The sequence below is a fragment of the Eretmochelys imbricata genome, chromosome 1 (assembly GCF_965152235.1).
Source record: "Eretmochelys imbricata isolate rEreImb1 chromosome 1, rEreImb1.hap1, whole genome shotgun sequence".
In the NCBI taxonomy this organism is placed as follows: Eukaryota; Metazoa; Chordata; order Testudines; family Cheloniidae; genus Eretmochelys; species Eretmochelys imbricata.
Window position 1 is genome coordinate 140,750,739 of NC_135572.1, and position 18,786 is coordinate 140,769,524.

At 43.0% G+C, this 18,786-nt stretch overlaps 1 protein-coding gene across 5 annotated transcripts in view; it reads right to left on the minus strand.

The window, feature by feature from the left end:
* Positions 1-6,215, minus strand: part of PHKA2 (phosphorylase kinase regulatory subunit alpha 2) — a 71,553-nt gene extending 65,338 nt beyond the window's left edge. For all 5 annotated transcript variants that reach the window (XM_077816503.1, XM_077816498.1, XM_077816491.1 and 2 more), the window contains exons 1-2: positions 5,982-6,215; positions 4,660-4,907 (exon numbers count right to left, since the gene is read on the minus strand). In XM_077816503.1, coding sequence (XP_077672629.1) covers positions 4,660-4,737 — 78 coding nt within the window. In that variant the 5' untranslated portion in view covers positions 4,738-4,907; positions 5,982-6,215. The remainder of the gene's footprint in view (positions 1-4,659; positions 4,908-5,981) is intronic.
* Between the last annotated feature and the right edge of the window lie 12,571 nt (positions 6,216-18,786).

Below are 18,786 nucleotides of genomic sequence, written 5' to 3' on the forward strand. Positions count from 1 at the left end.
TTGCTGGGGGCGGAACAGATCTGGACAAGGAGAAGAAGTCTGGAGATAAATGTGAAATGGGAGGAACAGGCAGTTTAACAGTTTCACTTTTGTTTCGAGCAGCATATTCCAGAAGTCTTGAGGTATTTTTGAGTGTAGCCTTCATTGATTTGAGATCTACCATACCATTCTCTCACTAGAAGGAAAAACCTATAATGGCAACAGGCCATAAAACAGACCCAGTTTGAGAATATTTTAATGAAGTTCCTCTACCTGTGGGTAAGACAGGAATGCGCGCAAAATGCAAACAGTGCAAGAAAGAAATGCAAGGCCTGATTGTTCGAATGAAACATCATCACGAGAAGTGTTCCTTCTCAGGAGGAAGCTGCACTGAAGATGATGAAAGGAACATGTCTGAACATGCAGGATCTTCAGGTTGGTAAACTTTTTTATTTCATACCTCTTTCTTAAGCACTGCCTGTATTCCCTATGGACTATGCTTGAATTCTCATGTTTGAGCAAAAAAATATAGTTGTTACTCTATGGTACTATCATTTTAGCTGCAGTTGTGATAAAAAATAAATAGCTGAAATAGGCAGATCTTCCTTTTACAATTTCACCTTTAAAGTAGTACTGAATGTCAGCGAATGCAATGAGTAATACTAAATGAGCAGTATGGTAATGGTAATTAAATAACTGCATTGATTTATTTTGTTTAGGAGAATCCATCCTCAACATACAGGATTCTGAAGACTATCCACTTTCAAGATCACCATCATTTTCTATAGTTTCAGAGTTATCTGCCAATGATAGCATTTCAATCACATCATGTCACATAGCCACAGTATATCACCTGTAGCAAAAAGAAAAAAACACCTCCATAATCCAGAAACAACCATAGATAAATTTGGGATAAGAACCAGCGGATTACAAAAAGAGGTAACTGGTGAAAAAACTGCCTCGTTTGTTTATGCAATAAACTCTCCTTTCCAGATGACTGAGAACCCATACTTCATTAACATGGTTCAGTGATTAAGACCAGGATACAGTCCACCCAAAAGAGCAGATTTCACAGGCAAATTGCTGGATAAAGTGTATGAAAGAGAAATTGAGCAGTGTGCAAAAGGTCTAGAGAGTGAAATTGTTAACCTGAGTCTTGATGGGTGGAGCAATGTCCATAATGATCCTGTTGTATGTGCTTGTGTGACAGCAGAAGAAGGGAATGTCTTCGATACAGAAACAACCGATACATCAGGAAATGCACACACAGCAGAATACTTACAAGAAGTAGCAGTAAAAGCTATAACAAACTGTGAAAAATAATTCAACTGTCTAGTATGCAGCTTAGTCACAGACAATGCTGCAAATGTATCCAAGATGAGAAGAAAATTAGAAGAGAGTCCCGAGCTAATAATGTATGGTTGCAGTGCTCATTTGATGCACCTCCTAGCTAAAAACTTCAGCGTTCCAGAAATAAAGGCTAATGTTGTTGAAATTGTAAAATACTTCCGTAATAACCACTTTGCAGTAGCTGCTCTGAAAAAAGTGGGAGGAACCAAGATAACTCTCCCACAAGATGTGAGATTGAACTCAGTAGTGGACTGGTTTGAGCACTATATCAAGAACTGGCCTAATCTGATGACAGTTTGTGAACAAAATCGTGAAAAAACAGATGGCACTGTCACAGCCAAAGTTCTCAACATTGGGCTTGAGAGAAACGCTGAGCACATGTTGAGTACCCTGAAGCCTATTTCTGTAGCCTGGAACAAAATGCAGGGATATACTTGTTTTATTGCTGATGCTGTTGGAATTTGGAAGGAACTGAGTGAGATCTTAAAAAGAGAAATATACAATGACAGAATTAAATCACAAGCATTAAAAAAAGGAATGGGACAAGCACTATCTCCAGCTCATTTTCTTGCAAATATTCTCAATACTTGGTAACAGGGTCAAACCTTAACTGCTGAAGAAGAGGAGTTGGCTATGGCATGGACATCCAGCAATCATCCCTCCATAATGCCAACTATAATAAACTTCAGAGCTAAGGGTCAACCATTCAAGAAATATATGTTTTCTTATGATGTTTTAAAGAAAGTCACACCAGTGAACTGGTGAAAGTCACTTAAGCACTTGGATTCCGAGACTGTTGAAGTGATAATCTCACTTTTAACTGCAGTACCTTCTTCTGCCGGTGTAGAAAGAATATTTTCTTCCTTTGGACTAATTCATTCCGAATTGAGAAATCGTTTGGGACCTGAAAAAGCAGGAAAGCTGGTTTTTCTTTTCCAGATTATGAACAAACAGGAAAATGAAGGTGAAGACAACTGAGCTAGCTGCAGAAGCCAATATTTTAAGTTTCTCATGTTGACCTGGCTGATATAGTCAATTTAATTTTTTTTTAATATTTGATTTAACTATTTTAGTTAAAAACAATTTTAACAAAAACAAATCTGATTTTAAAAAATGTGAATTTTTAACTAAATTCAAATATTCATATGCTTGTTTTGTTAAAATATTATATGTTTGCTGTTGAAGAAAAAAAAATCCAGAATACATAACGTTGTTATTTTAGTTAAATAAAATAATTTAAATGTCCATCTGGTGATGTTCTCCTCCTAATACAGCATGGAAAGAAAATCCTCCAAATATTAATGATTATTAACCTGTTAAATTGGAGATAGTTCACCTCCCAATGACTTCATAAATATCTGCTTCAATTACCTTTGGTAAATGAAATAAGCAAGCAATCATTCATTTTCTGATACAGCTGTAAAACTAATCTGAAAAGTTTTCAAAATAAATCACGTTAAAAATGTATAGTGTGTACCTTCCAAAAATGAAACCTACATCTATCTCCGCATTGTGAAGAATATGTATTAAGGTTATAACAACCAACAAGAATGCACTTTTATGTAGAAATCCATGATTAAATGACTAGTGATTTAAATCAATTTGATTTAAATCAAATCCACCCTGCTGCGAGGGTCATATATGTTAGCAGAAAATGTTCACTACGGCACCAGTCCTGCAAGGAGCTCTGACTTCAATGTTTCACTTATATTTTGCACAAAAAATGTAATCTGTGATTTGAAGATTATAGGTCATCTGGTATAAATTGGAATAAAACCAATAATCTACCCCAGCATACATTAAATACATCATTCCTTTTTATTAGATTTCTATTTTGCTTATAACATATGCTTTCCAAATGTAAGAATTTACAAATATACAAAATGGATCTGAAATGGCAAAGCTCCTATTGACTTCAGCATGAGCAGGTTTGGGTCCGTAACACCCTCCTCCACTGCCTTGCAGCCTCTTTCAGTGCTTAGTAATAAGTATATTTGGAAACTGACTCATGGAAAAAATTCCTTGCTCTCATCTTTATATGCTGAACTATTTGAATTGAACCACCCACCATCTCAAAGGACACTAACTTTTCTGCACCCTATGTCTGTTCTTAAGGATGTAATAGATGATCTGAGCAAATGGAGAACAATATGGTAGGTGTTTATGCATGTCCATGAGCCAAAACGTATAGTAGGTCACATTTTTTGCCTACCAGCCTTGAGAGTGTCATTCTTTTACTATGTATGTATCCAAGCCACACAACAAGGGGTCAGAGTCTGATCTGAGTTACACTGCTATATAAATCTAAAGTCACTCCGCTAAAGTTAACATAGTGATTGTAGATTTTCACCAGTGTGACTGAGAAGAGAATCTGGCCAAAGATTCTGGTACGAAGTGTATTGTAATAAATACATACTAAACAAATTATGTTTGCTGGCAACTGAACCAGCTCTATTTCGGATTCAGTCTTACTTTCAGCTAAATGACATTCATAGCCACGTATCTGAAAGTCACTGTTATGCCTATGTACACCAGTTTCAAAAGATACACAATAATGCAAGCTCACATATCTGAGTGTGAAGGCAAGCCATTGAACATAACCACAAACAACAACGTTAAACTAACATTTAAGAACTTACTGGGTTTCCACATACAACGGACATGCTTTTTCAAGTCTTGTATAATCAGCTACTGAGAATCCTTGTCGAGTTACAGCAACTCATTTTACTTGATGCCCACTCAGAATGAAAAGAAGCCACCATTTACTTTACAGAGAAGATATTTTTCTATCGTTATGAATGCTGTATGTCCAACATCCGCATTACTGAATTAAATCAGTACAGGATATCTATCTGGGGCACTACCTCAGTGCACCTCTCTCTATTCTCTTCCTAAACTAATACTCCACTTAATTTGTACAGTACATTCCACCGCATACCACACGACGTTATAAGAAATACTTCATAGCATAACTCTCCACAAATACTCTATTTCCTACAATAACAGATTGTGCAAACATACTCTGCTCCCTATTGCAACACGCTGAACCAACATACTCCGCTCCATACAATAATGAGCTCCACACACATACTCCAAAAGCACGGGCGCTGCTCTTGGATCTGCCCCAAACCAGTACTCAGTCACGTCCACTAAGCAATTAACCAGCCCACTGAACTTATATCAGGAATCCCACAGAGCCGACTGAAATAATGAGTAAGATTAAAAAAAAATTCATAAACGAAAAAAAATACTCCCTCAAAATAAAGGCCCAACGGGGTTCGTGGAGGAGTGAAAGGGTCCCATTCTTCTCTGCACTGACTCTGCACTCACCTGATGACATAAAATGGTCTGTTGAACCAGTCGGGCATAGCCATCCAAGCGGACTCCAGAGTTACTTCTGCTTCTCATCTCCCCAAAGCCTGGGATTTTTGTCTCTCTCTCTTCCTGTGTCTCTCTCTCCCTCCCACACTTCAGAGCAGCAAGAGCGTGGCTGGGATCCTCTCTCTGAAGCAGCTCTTATTCTTCCTGGTTCATACATGCAGCAAGCTTTCCTGTGACACTTGCTGGCAACTGATGCCCTTATTCCAAAATAAACATAGCAGCTGTCAACAAAGCAGGGATTATAGAGAGGATTTACCCCTTCATCTACATGCTAACCCTGGCCAGTAATCAATGGGCATACTGCACCACAGACATTATCTACATGCTCCTCACATAATCAGATGCCATAAATGATTGGTTTATTATCTGGATGCTGTGTTCACACCACTATGAAAGAAAAACAACAACAATTCAGGTCAAGAACAGCATGTATTATTTTAACACCTAACACATATATACTGCAATATATTACTTCTGTCATATATAATCTTAGTCATCATAAGTCTACATGCTATCATTATGACCCATAGGCAAGCAATATTATTCCAGTGCATAAAGAATCTATATGACAGAAGTAATATATTTTAAAGCATTTTATAACACCTAAAATGCATGGGTTAGTTATTGCACCATATGAACCGTGTTTATATGGATACAGTTATTGTATCTGATGAAGTGAGCTGTAGCTCACAAAAAGCTCATGCTCAAATAAATTGGTTAGTCTCTAAGGTGCCACAAGTACTCCTTTTCTTTTTGTCTACAAAGGATGATTGTAAGCGATTGCTTACAGTTTCTGTGCTGTAACCCTACCCAGGGATAGGGGTTCATTTCAGGGGGTAACACAGCTCTTTAGTTCAATATCTAAGAAACATACAGGGACACAATGAATTGTGTTCAGTACTTAACAGGCCCAAGGCTGCCACATTCCAGGGAGCGTGAGTTTGTCACAGCCAGCGATGGTTTGACTCCCCTCTTCGCCAGCTGATTAGAATTTCACACAGCAAAGAGCACCTGGCTCTGGTGGTTGGGGGTGGGGGTGGGGGGGGAAGAGTTAATTTGCTCTAATCTCAATATACGACTGGGTTTAAGGGGACTGGCCGATGGTTGGTTTGCCTGTTTTCTTCGCCATGGTGACCAACAATCGCCTTTCTTTGCCGAATTACGAATGGCTCTGAATGCCTGTTCGCGTCCCCGACCAGCGGAGCGGAGCCAGCGGTGGGTGCCCCCCGCTCGGACAGATGCGCGCAGCTGGGCGCTTTGCAGCCACTCACCTGCCGAACGGCAACCGGGGGGCCCCATCCTCTGCCCGCCCCGCTCCGGACGGCTGCCGTGGGAGGAGGAACGTGAACGTCTTTCCCAGCAGCAACCCGGTCAGTTGCCCGGGCTAGGCACTGCGGGGCAGAGGCAGGCAAACCAGCCGCCCGGGGCCAACCATTCCCCGCGCGGGCGAGCGCTGCGGCGTCTGCACGGAGCTGCGCGCCCGAGCCCCGGCAGGCGGCTGACTGACAGGTGCCGCGGGGCTGCGGCAGCGGGGACGGTTGTCTCGGAGCCGGGGGGAGGGGAAACCTTGGTTCTGCCCGCCCCGCCCTCCCGCGGCAGCTCGCTCGCGCACAGGCCATGCAAGGACAATAGAGCGGCTGGCACCCAAATGGAACCGCCCCTTGCTCTTGAGAAAGGAGAAAAAACCCACCTCGCCGATGAAATCGTTGGTGCTGCTAATGGGCTTGAGTCAGGAGGGGACTTTCCCTTGGGTGTATTTTTCAAGCCCTTTGGCATTAATAACGGCTTTACGCCTCTGTTAGGACCTGGGCAGCGGCAGCCTAGTTCTCAGTGAGAGCAGCGCGCGGACTGAACCCGGCGCTCCCGCAGCATCCCGGGGAGCCGCCTCCTGGCGCCGGACCCTCTGCCCGGGCGGGGGCGGGGAATCGCCCCACTTTTCGCAGGAGCGTCGCCGCTCGTCCGTCTCCAGCAGGCCGGGCGTCTCACGCACGCCTAGGCAGAGACTGCGCTGGAGGCCGATCTCCCACCTGTGTAACTGCGCTGCTGGTTGCCCGCTCTGAGATGGTTGGTGTGTTTGTTTTCTGAAAGCCCCAGCTCCTGGAGTCATGTTATTAAGAGTGAATCTGACATTTCATTTTGAAAAGGCCCTCATGGCAGCTGAGAAAAGTTGGATGCTGGGAACCCAGAAGGATCAAAAACCAGGGGTAACTAAAGAGACCAGGTTTCAGAATAGCAGCCGTGTTAGTCTGTATTCGCAAAAAGAAAAGGAGTCCTTGTGGTACCTGAGGGACTAACCAATTTATTTGCGCATAAGCTTTCGTGAGCTACAGCTCACTTCATTGGATGCATTCAGTGGAAAATACAGTGAGGAGATTTATATTCACACAGAACATGAAAAAATGGGTGTTTATCATGCGCCCTAATGCATTAATGTCCGTCTGCCATGTACATTGGTCAAATTGGACAGTCTCTATGTAAAAGAATAAATGGACACAAATCAGACATCAAGAATTATAACATTCGTAAACCAGTCGGAGAACACTTCAATCTCTCTGGTCACTCGATTTCTGACCTAAAAGTGGCTATTCTTCAAAAACAGACTCCAACCAGAGACTGCTGAATGGGAATTAATTTGCAAATTGGATACAATTAATTTAGGCTTGAATAGAGACTGGGCGTGGTTGAGTCATTACACAAAGTAAAACTATTTCCCCTTGTTTATTCTCCCCCCTTCCCCCCCCCCCCCCCCCAGATGTTCTTGTTAACTGCTGGAAATGGCCCACCTTGATTATCACTACAAAAGGTCATCCACCAGTCCCCTCCCGTTCCCCCCCCCTCCTGCTGGTAATAGCTCATCTTAAGTGATCACTCTCCTTACAGTGTGCATGACAAACATCCATTTTTTCATGTTCTGTGTGAATATAAATCTCCTCACTGTATTTTCCACTGAATGCATCCGATGAAGTGAGCTATAGCTCACGAGAGCTTATGCTCAAATAAATTGGTTAGTCTCTAAGGTACCACAAGTACTCCTTTTCTTTTTTTAAAGAGACACAAGCATTTATTGGTGGTTGTTTTTTTTTAAGTCTCATGTTTTTTCATGCAGTTTCCTGATTTTGGGAATTGGCTGACTCATGATTTTTGAACATTGGAGGGGTGGTAGTAGTGAATTCAGTGATATGGAGGGGGGTGGCTCTCTCTGAAGAGATTCTTGAGATTCTGCATTTGCAAACATGCTTACAAACGGGCTTAACTTTACTAGCATGAGCAGTCCATGTGTCTGAAGTCAAAGGGAGTACTTAGACTCATGGAAGGGATCTCGAGAGGTCATCTAGTCCAGTCCCCTGCACTCATGGCAGGACTAAGTATTATCTAGACGATCCCTCACAGGTGTTTGTCCAACCTGCTCTTAAAAATCCCCAATGATGGAGATTTCACAACATCCCGAGGCAATTTATTCCAGTGCTTATCATCCTGACAGGAAGGTTTTCCTAATGTCCAACCTAAACCACCCTTGCTGCAATTTAAGTCCATTGCTTCTTGTCCAATCCTCAGATGTTAAGAAGAACAATTTTTCTCCCTCCTCCTTGTAACAACCTTTTATGTACTTGAAAACTATTATCATGTCCCCTCTCAATCTTCTCCTCTCCAGACTAAACAAACCTAATTTTTTCAATCTTTTTTCATAAGTCATATTTTCTAGACCTTTAATAATTTTTGTTGCTCTTCTCTGGACTTTCTCCAGTTTGTCCACATCCTTCCTGAAATGTGGCGCCCAGAACTGGACGCAATACTCCAGGTGAGGTCTAGTCAGCGCAGAGTAGAGCGGAAGAATTACTTCTCTTGACTTGCTTACAGTACTTATGCTAATACATCCTGGAATGATGTTTGCTTTTTTTACAACAGCGTTACACTGTTGAGTCATATTTAGCTTGTGATCCACTGTGACCTGCAGATCCCTTTCCTAGGCAGTCATTTCCCATTTTGTATGTGTGCAACTAATGGTTCCTTCTTAAGTGGAGTACTGTGCATTTGTCCTTATTGAATTTCAACCTATTTGCTTCAGACCATTTCTTCAGTTTGTCCAGATCATTTTGAATTTTAATCCTATCCTCCAAAGCACTTGCAACCCCTCCCAGATTCGTATCGTCCGCAAACTTTATAAGAGTAGTCTTTATGCCATTATCTAAATCACCAATGAAGATATTGAATAGAACCAGACCCAGAACCAATCCCTGCAGGACCCTGCTCGTTATGCCCTTCCAGTATGACTGTGAACCACTGATTTTCCAAATAGTTATGCACCCACCTTATAGTAGCTCCATCTAGATTGTATTTCCCTAGTTTGTTTACTTGTGCTAGTAAGGCTAAGCACAGGCATAAATGTTTGCAGGATGAGTGTCTAGGGAGGCTTTCAGATTCAAGGAAAAGTTGACTCCAAATTTACCTTTAGCAACTATCAATATATAAAGCCTAAGATCAATAGGAATGTTTTCATGAAACAGATATTTTAAAAGTTCTAATTAACAGGATGTTTTTGGAGGATGGCGGGAGGGGGGGAGTCTAAGAACCAATACACTTCCCCCTACAATATTTGTGACTCAGGCAGTACACTCACAAGCTACTGTACACAGACCCCATGCTTACAGGGAGCTCTGCTGAAGTCAACATAATGTTGTGTGAGGCACCTTGCAAGGTAAGGCTCTTAAACATTGAACACTATGTTAATACATAAAAAAGTGAAGTTAACTAGTTTCAGAGTAGCAGCCGTGTTAGTCCAAATCAGCAAAAAGAACAGGAGTACTTGTGGCACCTTAGAGACTAACAAATTAACTAGAAAGTCATTAGAAACAAAAGTGAAAATGAGTAGCCTATTCCCATTGTCCAAGCTGAGAAATGCAAAAATAGCAATAAAAAGTACAAAGTAAATTGGATTTTATATGTTCTTTTTGATTTAATGTTACAAGATGCCATTAGCAAAAGTAAGGACAGTTACTTGAAAATGAGCTGTTTTTTTTACTTGAAAAACAAATTGGCACTGAAACCAGATTTGAGGTTGTCGCCATCTATCTGGTGCATTCAGCTCTAGACTTTTATTTTTAAATTAAAGAAGATAGAAGATTTTACAGTATCCAGTTGTAAAAGAAACTATTTTTCTTATAAGCAGTCACTGGGGGTGTAATGGGCAGCTGAAATGTGTACTTTTGGCCTGATTTACCACTGTTAGTCCTGTTTTACACTGCTATAACTCCATTAAAATCTGTGGAGTTTCCCCATATGGCAGAGCTCTAAGTCTTGATTTCAAATAAAGATACCTGACCTGCATGTGCACAACAGACAGTTGCAAAACCTATAGTTCCTTGCCCTTCCACTGCCCCTCTCCCAAACAAAAAAGAACCAGACGTGTAAGTGGCTGTTTACCCCAGAAGGGAATTTTCAAAATAGTTGAAGGCACAAAATCCACTCCTAAACATTATTATTGAAAAACATTCATGTTGTAATACTCTATTTTTGACATGATTCCCAAATTGACTGTGACTGACTGTAAAGGAAGAGAAGATATAAGGAAATGGAGACCAGTGAATTCAGTCTTTGCACTATGGAAGTGTTGCCATATATAATACAGGATGGGGTAAGGAGAATTGCTATGCAGAAGTTCCTTAAACCCTCTAGCCAGAGCCCTGAAATTGAAATTTAGATAACAATTTAGTGGATGATGTACAATCCCAGAACAGAATCCAGCTCACTCTCCCCTAGCCATATTAACTCTGTAGTGCTAACAGAATGCAGTACAGTGCAAATAGTAATTTTTTTTTTATCACTAAAGTTAACAGACAAGTCTATGAATACACACAGGGGCCAGATCTGTCGAGTAAGGTAGTGCCATTTTTTAGACGATACTTTGCTGTTGTCTTAAGATTTCAAACTAAAGGGAGCAGGGAACACCATTTCCTCTGTTAAAATAGTTTTGTAAAACATAGAGGAGAAAATGGATGGGAGTTCTCTTTGTTCAACATTCGTGATCGCAGATTTTTCCTATTCTCAAATCTTTAGAACAGCTTCAAGTATGGACTTGATGGCTTTGTTTCTGTTGAAGCATACACTTATGACCATGGCTGCTAAGTGTTAAGCAATAACATAACAGCACTGACCTGCCTCAATACTTAAATGTGTTGACAGGTACAAAGTTAAAAGTCTAGCAGAACCTAAAATGTGCAGTTGTTTCTCAATACTTCATCCTGTCTCTGACTGGCTTTGTTGCATGACTCTCTGTATTTTAACGTGCCCATCACCATGCTATCTAGAAACCTGATATCTTGTTAAGATGTCATGAATTCCCAAGTCAAATTGCATATGTAACAACAGAGAGACAGACTGGGTGAGGTAATATCTTTTATTGGACAAACTTCTGTTGGTGAAAGAGACAAGCTTTTGAGCTTACACAGAATTCTTCTTCAACTCTCAGGTAACCTGAAGAAGGCTCTCTGTATGCTTAAGTTTGTTTCTTTCTTTCACCAATAAAAGTTGATCCAATAAAAGATATTACCTCACCCATCTTGTCTCTAATATCCTGGGACCAAAATGGCTACAATACTGCATGCAACAATATTTAACAATAAGCATAACTCATTAACTTTGAAGGTCATAACCCTTATCCTTCCAAGTCCGTCCCTCATTCTTCCATTTTTGTGTTTTTCCAGTATAGGCTGTTAGCTCATTAGCACAAGGACTGGTCCTTTTTTCCATCTGTCAGTAATGTCATGCAAACTGGAATACTAAGCACCCATCTATTCACACCCTGCATGCTATTGTAATTATCTTTGTACAAGACATGCCTTTGAGGTGTCATTTGAAAACTAATAACTCACAGGTCAATAATATTCTTGTGTGACGTGTACATGATGGGCATTAAGAGTTATGAATATCTTCTGGAATTATAACTAAAGTGTGCATAAATCAGGTATGTCAGGGGAAGTTGTTAAATAAGTCTATCCTAAACAGAAGAATGTGTGTTTACCCCAGTTTATATATGAGCAGTAAACAGACCCATCAAGCTAACAAAGGGTGAAGGCAAACCTCACATTAACAAATGGGGGAAGAGACAGCATGGCATCCCCACCCAGCAAAAGACAGAAGCTTGGTCTGAGTTTTACTTTTCAGAAGAATCCACTGCAAAGGTTCACTGGTCTATAAAGACAAGGGGGGCTGAACCTCAAGTGGTAAGCACTTGAATCAGTTGATTCTGTACAATATTATTGTATTATCAGAGTGTATTGAGTAAGGTCTTTTCTGAAAGCTGATGACACACTGGTGATTAATATCGTTGTGAAAAGTATGTATTGGCACTCTGTGGGGGCATTGTGGAGGCTCATTGGTCCCATTGGGCTGTGCAGTCTGCCCATACCGGAGGGAATGTCACAGCTATCTACTTGTCTCCTGTGTAAATTAAGCACGGTGGAATCAAAAACAATGGAGGCCCTATTTATGTAGAAATCATTCAGGGGGATGGGAAGCCCACAGGATGAGAAGAACAGCAGGAGGTCCCCGTGCCTCTTGAAACAAGTTCATTGAACTTTGGAAGATATAAGCAAGGACAGAAGCCATCTCTGGCATCCATCACTAGACAGACACACAGAAGGTTACTCACCCTGTGCAGTAACTGAGGAGAATTTGTGATTGGATGGATTATCTCCCTGCTTGTGAAGGTGTACCATCACTACTGCAAACATTTTGGAAAACACCCATGGTGCTGTCAAAAGGCCAAAAGGTAGAACTTTGTATTGATAATGTTCTGTTCCCAGAATAAATCTGAGGAATCTTCTGTGAGTGGGATGTAGAGTTATGTGAAAATAGGTGTCTTGGAGGTTAAGGGCCAAGAACCTCCTTTTCTTAGTGCTGGTGTTGTTGCTGCTAAAGTGACCATCATGAACCATTGGACCCTTAAGAATTTGTTGAATTTTCTGAGGTCTAGAATAGGTCTCCATCCTCCGTTCTTTTTCTGGGTTAAGAAGTAGTGAGAATAAAACCCCTTCCCACTGTGTTGTGATGGTACTGTCTCCACAGCGCCCAGATTTAGGAGGTGGTTTACTTCTTGCCATAGAAGATGTTTGTGAGAGGGGTTCCTGAAGAGGGACAGGGAGGGAGGTTGGGTAGGGGGGAGGGAGGTGAATGGTATCAAATAGCCTGTGTGGATTATTTCTAGAACCCATTTGTCCGTGGTGATGGATTTCTACACCAAATAGAAAGGAGTCAAACAATGTCCAAAACGGAGAAGGTCGGTGATGGTGTCAAGCACTGGGGAATGGAGGAGGTCTCTCAGGCCCTTGACCAAACCCTCAAAATTGTTGTTTTTGCAAAGGGTTGCTGGGACACTGATGTTTGAGCTGGAGGTGGTCGACACACTGGAAGTCTCTGTCTGTGCTTTTGTGTGTCATATTGCCTCTGTTTTTGGGCGTATCTGGCAGACCTTGTACGCTGGGTGGGATAGTATTTATCCTGTTTTTCACTTGATACAAGTATGTATATACCAAGGGAACGAAAGGTCACCCAAGAGTACTTCAGGGTGTGGAGGGACTTGTCAGTCTTTGCCGCGAACAGCTTCTGGCCATCAAAAGGGAGGTCCTTCATGGTGGGAGTCTGGACAGGTGAAGCCATGAAGCTTGGCACATAACTATGGTATTGGCTGTGGAGTGTGCTGCCATGTCTGCCACATGTAAAGACACTGTAATGCAGTCCTAGCTAGGAGATGGCCCTCTGAGATGACTTTAAATTGGTCTCTTTTGTCCTACAGTATGTAGTCAAAGTCCATCAGTTTGGAATAATTTGTGTGATTGTATTTTGCCATCAATGTGACATAATTGGCAATCCAAAATTTAAAAGTGGCTGATGAATAGGCCTTGTGGCCAAAAAGATCTAATCATTTCCACTCTTTGTTATATGGGGTGGATCTGGATTGGTGTTGTCTGCCTCATTGATTGACGGCATCAACCACTAAGGAGTTTTATGTGGGGTGAGAAAATAAAAAGTCCATCCATCCCCTTTGAGGGGACATAATATTTTTTATCCAGTCTCTTGCAAGTGGGCAGTATTCTTGCCAGGGTCTGCCATATGTTTGTAGCTGGCTCCATAAGTGCTTTGTTTATTGTAAGTGCAATTTTTGATGGAGATGAAGTTTGGAGAATGTCCAGTAATGTATGTTGGAACTCTTGGACTTCCTCGAGAGGGATCTCTAGGGAATCGGCAATTCTTTTGAAGAGCTCCTGGAAATGTTTGAAATCATCTGCAGCTGTGGGTGGTGGAGGCATTACGGCCTCATCTGGGGAAGAGGAGGAAATGTTGACTGATGGTGTCATTTCCTGTTCCAGGGCCTCCTCCTGTTCTTCAAAGCTTTCCTCAAGGGGTTCTGATGGTGCAGCCACTGAAGGTGGTGGGGGAGATCTAATCCTCTCCCTGTAGGAGCTTGGGAGCCTGGGGTATTGTTTCATGTATGCCACCCAGAAGGGCCACTGCATGGGGAATGGCATAGGCATCCATGGGTGGCCATATCAGGTCTGGGTGTCAACCCTGTGGTGAGATTTAGGCTGTACAGGTAGGCCTAATGCTGATGTAGTTTGCATGGAAGAAGAATGGTGTTGTGAAAAAGCATCCTTCTCCTCATTGTCTTCTTCGTCGCTGGAAAATGGAGGGGCCAGAAGTGAGGTGGGTTGACCTGGTACCGTGTATACCGGAGATACATCAGTATCGAAGACTGTTGATTCCGGCGTTGCTGAGATAAGTAAGTCTTTGTGGTGCAGTAAATGGTGCAATGCCAGTGGTTTCGGTGTGGAGGTGGTCAGTGCCGATGATGCCGTTGTAATTGCAGGCATTGGTGCCGACATGGGAGCTGAAGGTGGCGCCATAGCCTGTGGAGAGTGCATCGGTGCTGCATCTCTAGGAGCCTCCGTTGGTGCTGTGGCAGAAGTGTTAGGCTTCTGTTTGTCTCAACTCTGAGCCTGTCTGCTCGGGGTCACTGGCTTTCACTGTACACACAGTACAAATGGATATAAACTGGCCACCAGGAAGTTTAGACTTGAAATTAGACAAAGGTTTCTCACTATCAGAGGAGTGAAGTTTTGGAATAGCCTTCCAAGGGAAGCAGTGGGGGCAAAAGATCTATCTGGCTTTAAGATTAAACTTGATAAGTTTATGGAGGAGATGATATGATGGGATAACATGGTTTAGATATTTAAATATTCATGGTAAATAGGCCTAATGACCTGTGATGGGATGTTAGATGGGGTGGGATCTGAGTTACCCAGGAAAGAATTTTCTGTAGTATTTGGCTGGTGAATCTTGCCCATATGCTCAGGGTTTAGCTGATCGCCATATTTGGGGTCGGGAAGGAATTTTCCTCCAGGACAGATTGGAAGAGGCCCTGAAGGTTTTTTGCCTTCTTCTGTAGCATGGGGCATGGGTCACTTGCTGGAGGATTCTCTGCTCCTTGAAGTCTTTAAACCACAATTTGAGGACTTCAATAGCTCAGACATAGGTAAGAGGTTTTTCGCAGGAGTGGGTGGGTGAAATTCTGTGGCCTGCGTTGTGCAGGAGGTCAGACTAGATGATCGTAATGGTCCCTTCTGACCTTAGTATCTATGAATCTACTCAGCCATGGTGCAGTTGGTACCGAGGATATAGAACGAGCCGGAGACCATTTCTTCTTTGGTAGCTCTTTAAGAGGGGAGGTTGATGCTCTTTTCCTTGCTGCCTTTTTGGAGCAGTGAACCTTCCTCTGTGAGGAGGGTGAAAGTTGCCTTGCAGAAGGGGTCGTAGGAGACTATTATCTGGGGGAGGGAGGGTGTCTACTGTTGGGATCGAATGCTAATCGCAGAGACTTCTCCGTCTGGATAAGTTTAAGACCTAGGTCTCTGCCCTTCCTGGCCTGAGACTTTTAGTTGCTGCAGTGAGAGCACTTTTGTGGGACGTGTATCTCATCTAGACACTGGACACATTGAGAGTGTCTGTCTGAGACAGGATCGCCTTCTGGCAAGAAAGGCAATGCTTGAAATCCATTGATTTGTAGCAGTTCAGCCCTAAGGGTGAACTTAAACTATTCAAACTTGGGGGGGGGAGAAGGAAGGAAAAACATTTTTTTGAATGAAAGAAGGAAATGGGGAGAAAAGGATAACTAAATCTAACTTGCATACTGAAAGACTATTCTAACCCTAAAGATAATTATTGATTTTAACACTGCTGGGAGCTCCCTCTCAGGCTAAGGATGGTTGAGAAAGAAATGAGAGAGGGTCTAGTCATGATGTGCTAGATAGGTGCCAATAATGGTGCAAGATTGGGAGAGTGCATGCACAATCCAGATGAGCTCTGCCAGGACACACTTTCACCTGAAGTGGAGCATCCACCGGGAAATTCCTTGAAGCAGAACAGCGCTCTTGCAAGGTGAGAAAGACGTTTCTGTGGAAATTCCTGATGGAGGGAAAGTCAGCCATGGCTGGGAAGAAGGAAGATAGGTGATTGAAACCATCACAAAGCCTGTGTCTTGCTAGGTTAAGTTTTAGTCTTTTAGATTATTTTCACTTTTATTTGCTTGTAACCTTTTCTAACTTTATTCCTTCTTACTTAGCATCACTTAACCTATGCCCTATTGTTAATAAATTTGTTTTATTTTACTATAAACCAACTCAGTGAGGTGTTTTAAGGGAAGGGTGTAATCACCCAGGTTAAGTTAATAAGCTGTGTCATGTTTTTGTGTCTTTAGAGGAACAAATGAACCCTATCATTTCTCTGAACTGTCCAGGAGAGGGTCGGACACTTCAGGGCACATGGTTTTGGGAAAATACAGGGTGTGTTTTGAGGTCACCCTGCAAGTAGTAACCAAAGCTGGTTGAATCCAGTGTGGGGCTATGACTGCAGACAGGCTGCTGGGGTCAGAGCTGATGAACCTGGGCTGTTTAGCACACAGACATTTTGGGCGTGATCTGCATGCCGGTAGCGTTGTTGAGTGGCCCAGGTTGGAAGCTACACTGGCAAAGAATTGTGAAAAGAAAAGGAGGACTTGTGGCACCTTAGAGACTAACAAATTTATTAGAGCATAAGCTTTCGTGAGCTACAGCTCTGTAGCTCACGAAAGCTTATGTTCTAATAAATTTATTAGTCTCTAAGGTGCCACAAGTACTTCTTTTCTTTTTGCGGATACAGACTAACATGGCTGCTACTCTGAAAAGAATTGTGAGGCACCCAAGGTTACAGGGAAGATGGTGACACAACCCGTCACTGGTCTGGATTGAACTCCCAAACCCTAATAAGGCCATCATAGTATTTGTCAGTAATAGGTCATGCAAACCCTGTGGCACAGTATAAATCAGAGGTGGGCAAACTATGGCCCGTGGACCACATCCGGCCCGCAGGACTGTCCTGCCTGGCCCTTGAGCTCCCAGCCTGGGAGGCTAGCCCCTAGCCCCCCCGACCCCCACTGTCTCCCCTCCCCCACAGCCTCAGCTCACCATGCCGCCAGCGCTTTGGGCAGCAGGGCTGCAAGCTCATGGTGGGTGGTGTGGCTGGCTCTGGCCGGGCGGCGCGGCTGCCAGTCCTGGTGCTCTGAGCAGCATGGTAAGGGGGCGGGGAGCGGAGGTGTTGGATAAGGGGCAGGGGGGTCTCAGAGGGCAGTCAGGGGACAGGGAGCAGGGGGCGGTCGGATAGGCGTGGGAGTCCCGGGGGGCCTGTTGGGGGCAGGGGTGTGGATAAGGGTCAGGGCAATGAGGGGACAGGGAGCAGGGGGACACTGAATGTGGGTGGGGTCCCGCGGGGGTGGTTGGGGCGGGCGTCCTGGGAGGGGGCGGTCAGGGGATATGGAGCAGGGCAGGTTGGATGGGTCAGAGGTTCTGAGGGGGGCAGTCAGGGGGCGGGAAGCGGGAGGGGGTGGATAGGGGGCGGGGACAGGCTGTTTGGGGAGGCACAGCCTTCCCTACACGGCCCTCTATACAGTTTTGGAATCCCGACGTGGCCCTCAGGCCAAAAAGTTTGCCCACCCCTGCTATAAATTTTGGCAACAGCTACCTATCAAGACAGTAGCAGAGTCTAAAAGAGTTCTGGGTTTTCTTTCTCTTCCCCTGCTGCAATTCACCAGCTGTCTGTCTTCAGTTGGGATGCTTTCATCTACACAGCTACCTCTCCCCTACTTGGCAGACTGGCAGCAGAAGCAGGCATTTCCAACTCTCCTCCTCTCACCCCCTTCCTGCCCCCCCAGCCACCTGCCCACTTCTATAAGACACAGGCATTGACAGTACATCAAGTAGTGTCTTACTGGGCATCGTAGCATGTTTTCTAATCACCTTGACTTCAATAGCAAGCAATTGTTTCTTTGGACTTGTGTAGACATAACAAACAGTCCAAGGAAAGTGTTTCCCTCTGCCAATTCAGTAGACTCCCAGCCAAGAAGCCCTGGTGGACGGCCTTTCATCACTGTTTAGAAGAAATTCTGATTAGCAGAAGATGCCATTTAAATAGCAGTGCTATTTTGGGGAAAACTGGAGAGTACAGCATGGTCCTGGACAAGCACACATCTGAAGTGATTGTATAAGTGCAAATGATTAATAATTTGTATTATTTAAAACTTTGATTAATACAGCCCTAAAATGTTTAAGGAATGTACTGGCATTTAACATGCTTTCTGTGAGGGAGTATGAGATATTTCAGATGAAAATTTACACAGAACATCTCTTTACCCACTACCAAATGAGTTCTTACAAAGGTGGTTGCACGGACATTTTTCCCAAATGGGGTTATGTGGGGAGGTTGTTCACTGAGCGAAAGTGATATAGTATATTGGACAATATTAATATTAATTAAAATGGTAGACATTTGAATTCAAGCTATAGATTTTACTCTACCTAACATTATTAATCAAAAGCATTGTTATATATGAGAGATGTTTACTTATTGTAATAGAGAGGGTGTATATAGGCGATATCTCCTGTGAGCAAGAAATCAAATGAAAAGGATGAAAAATTCAAGAAGGACACACTGGATGCAAAAATAAAACCAAGTTAAGAATCCAAGCAATTTAATGGTGGTGTAACATGCTTT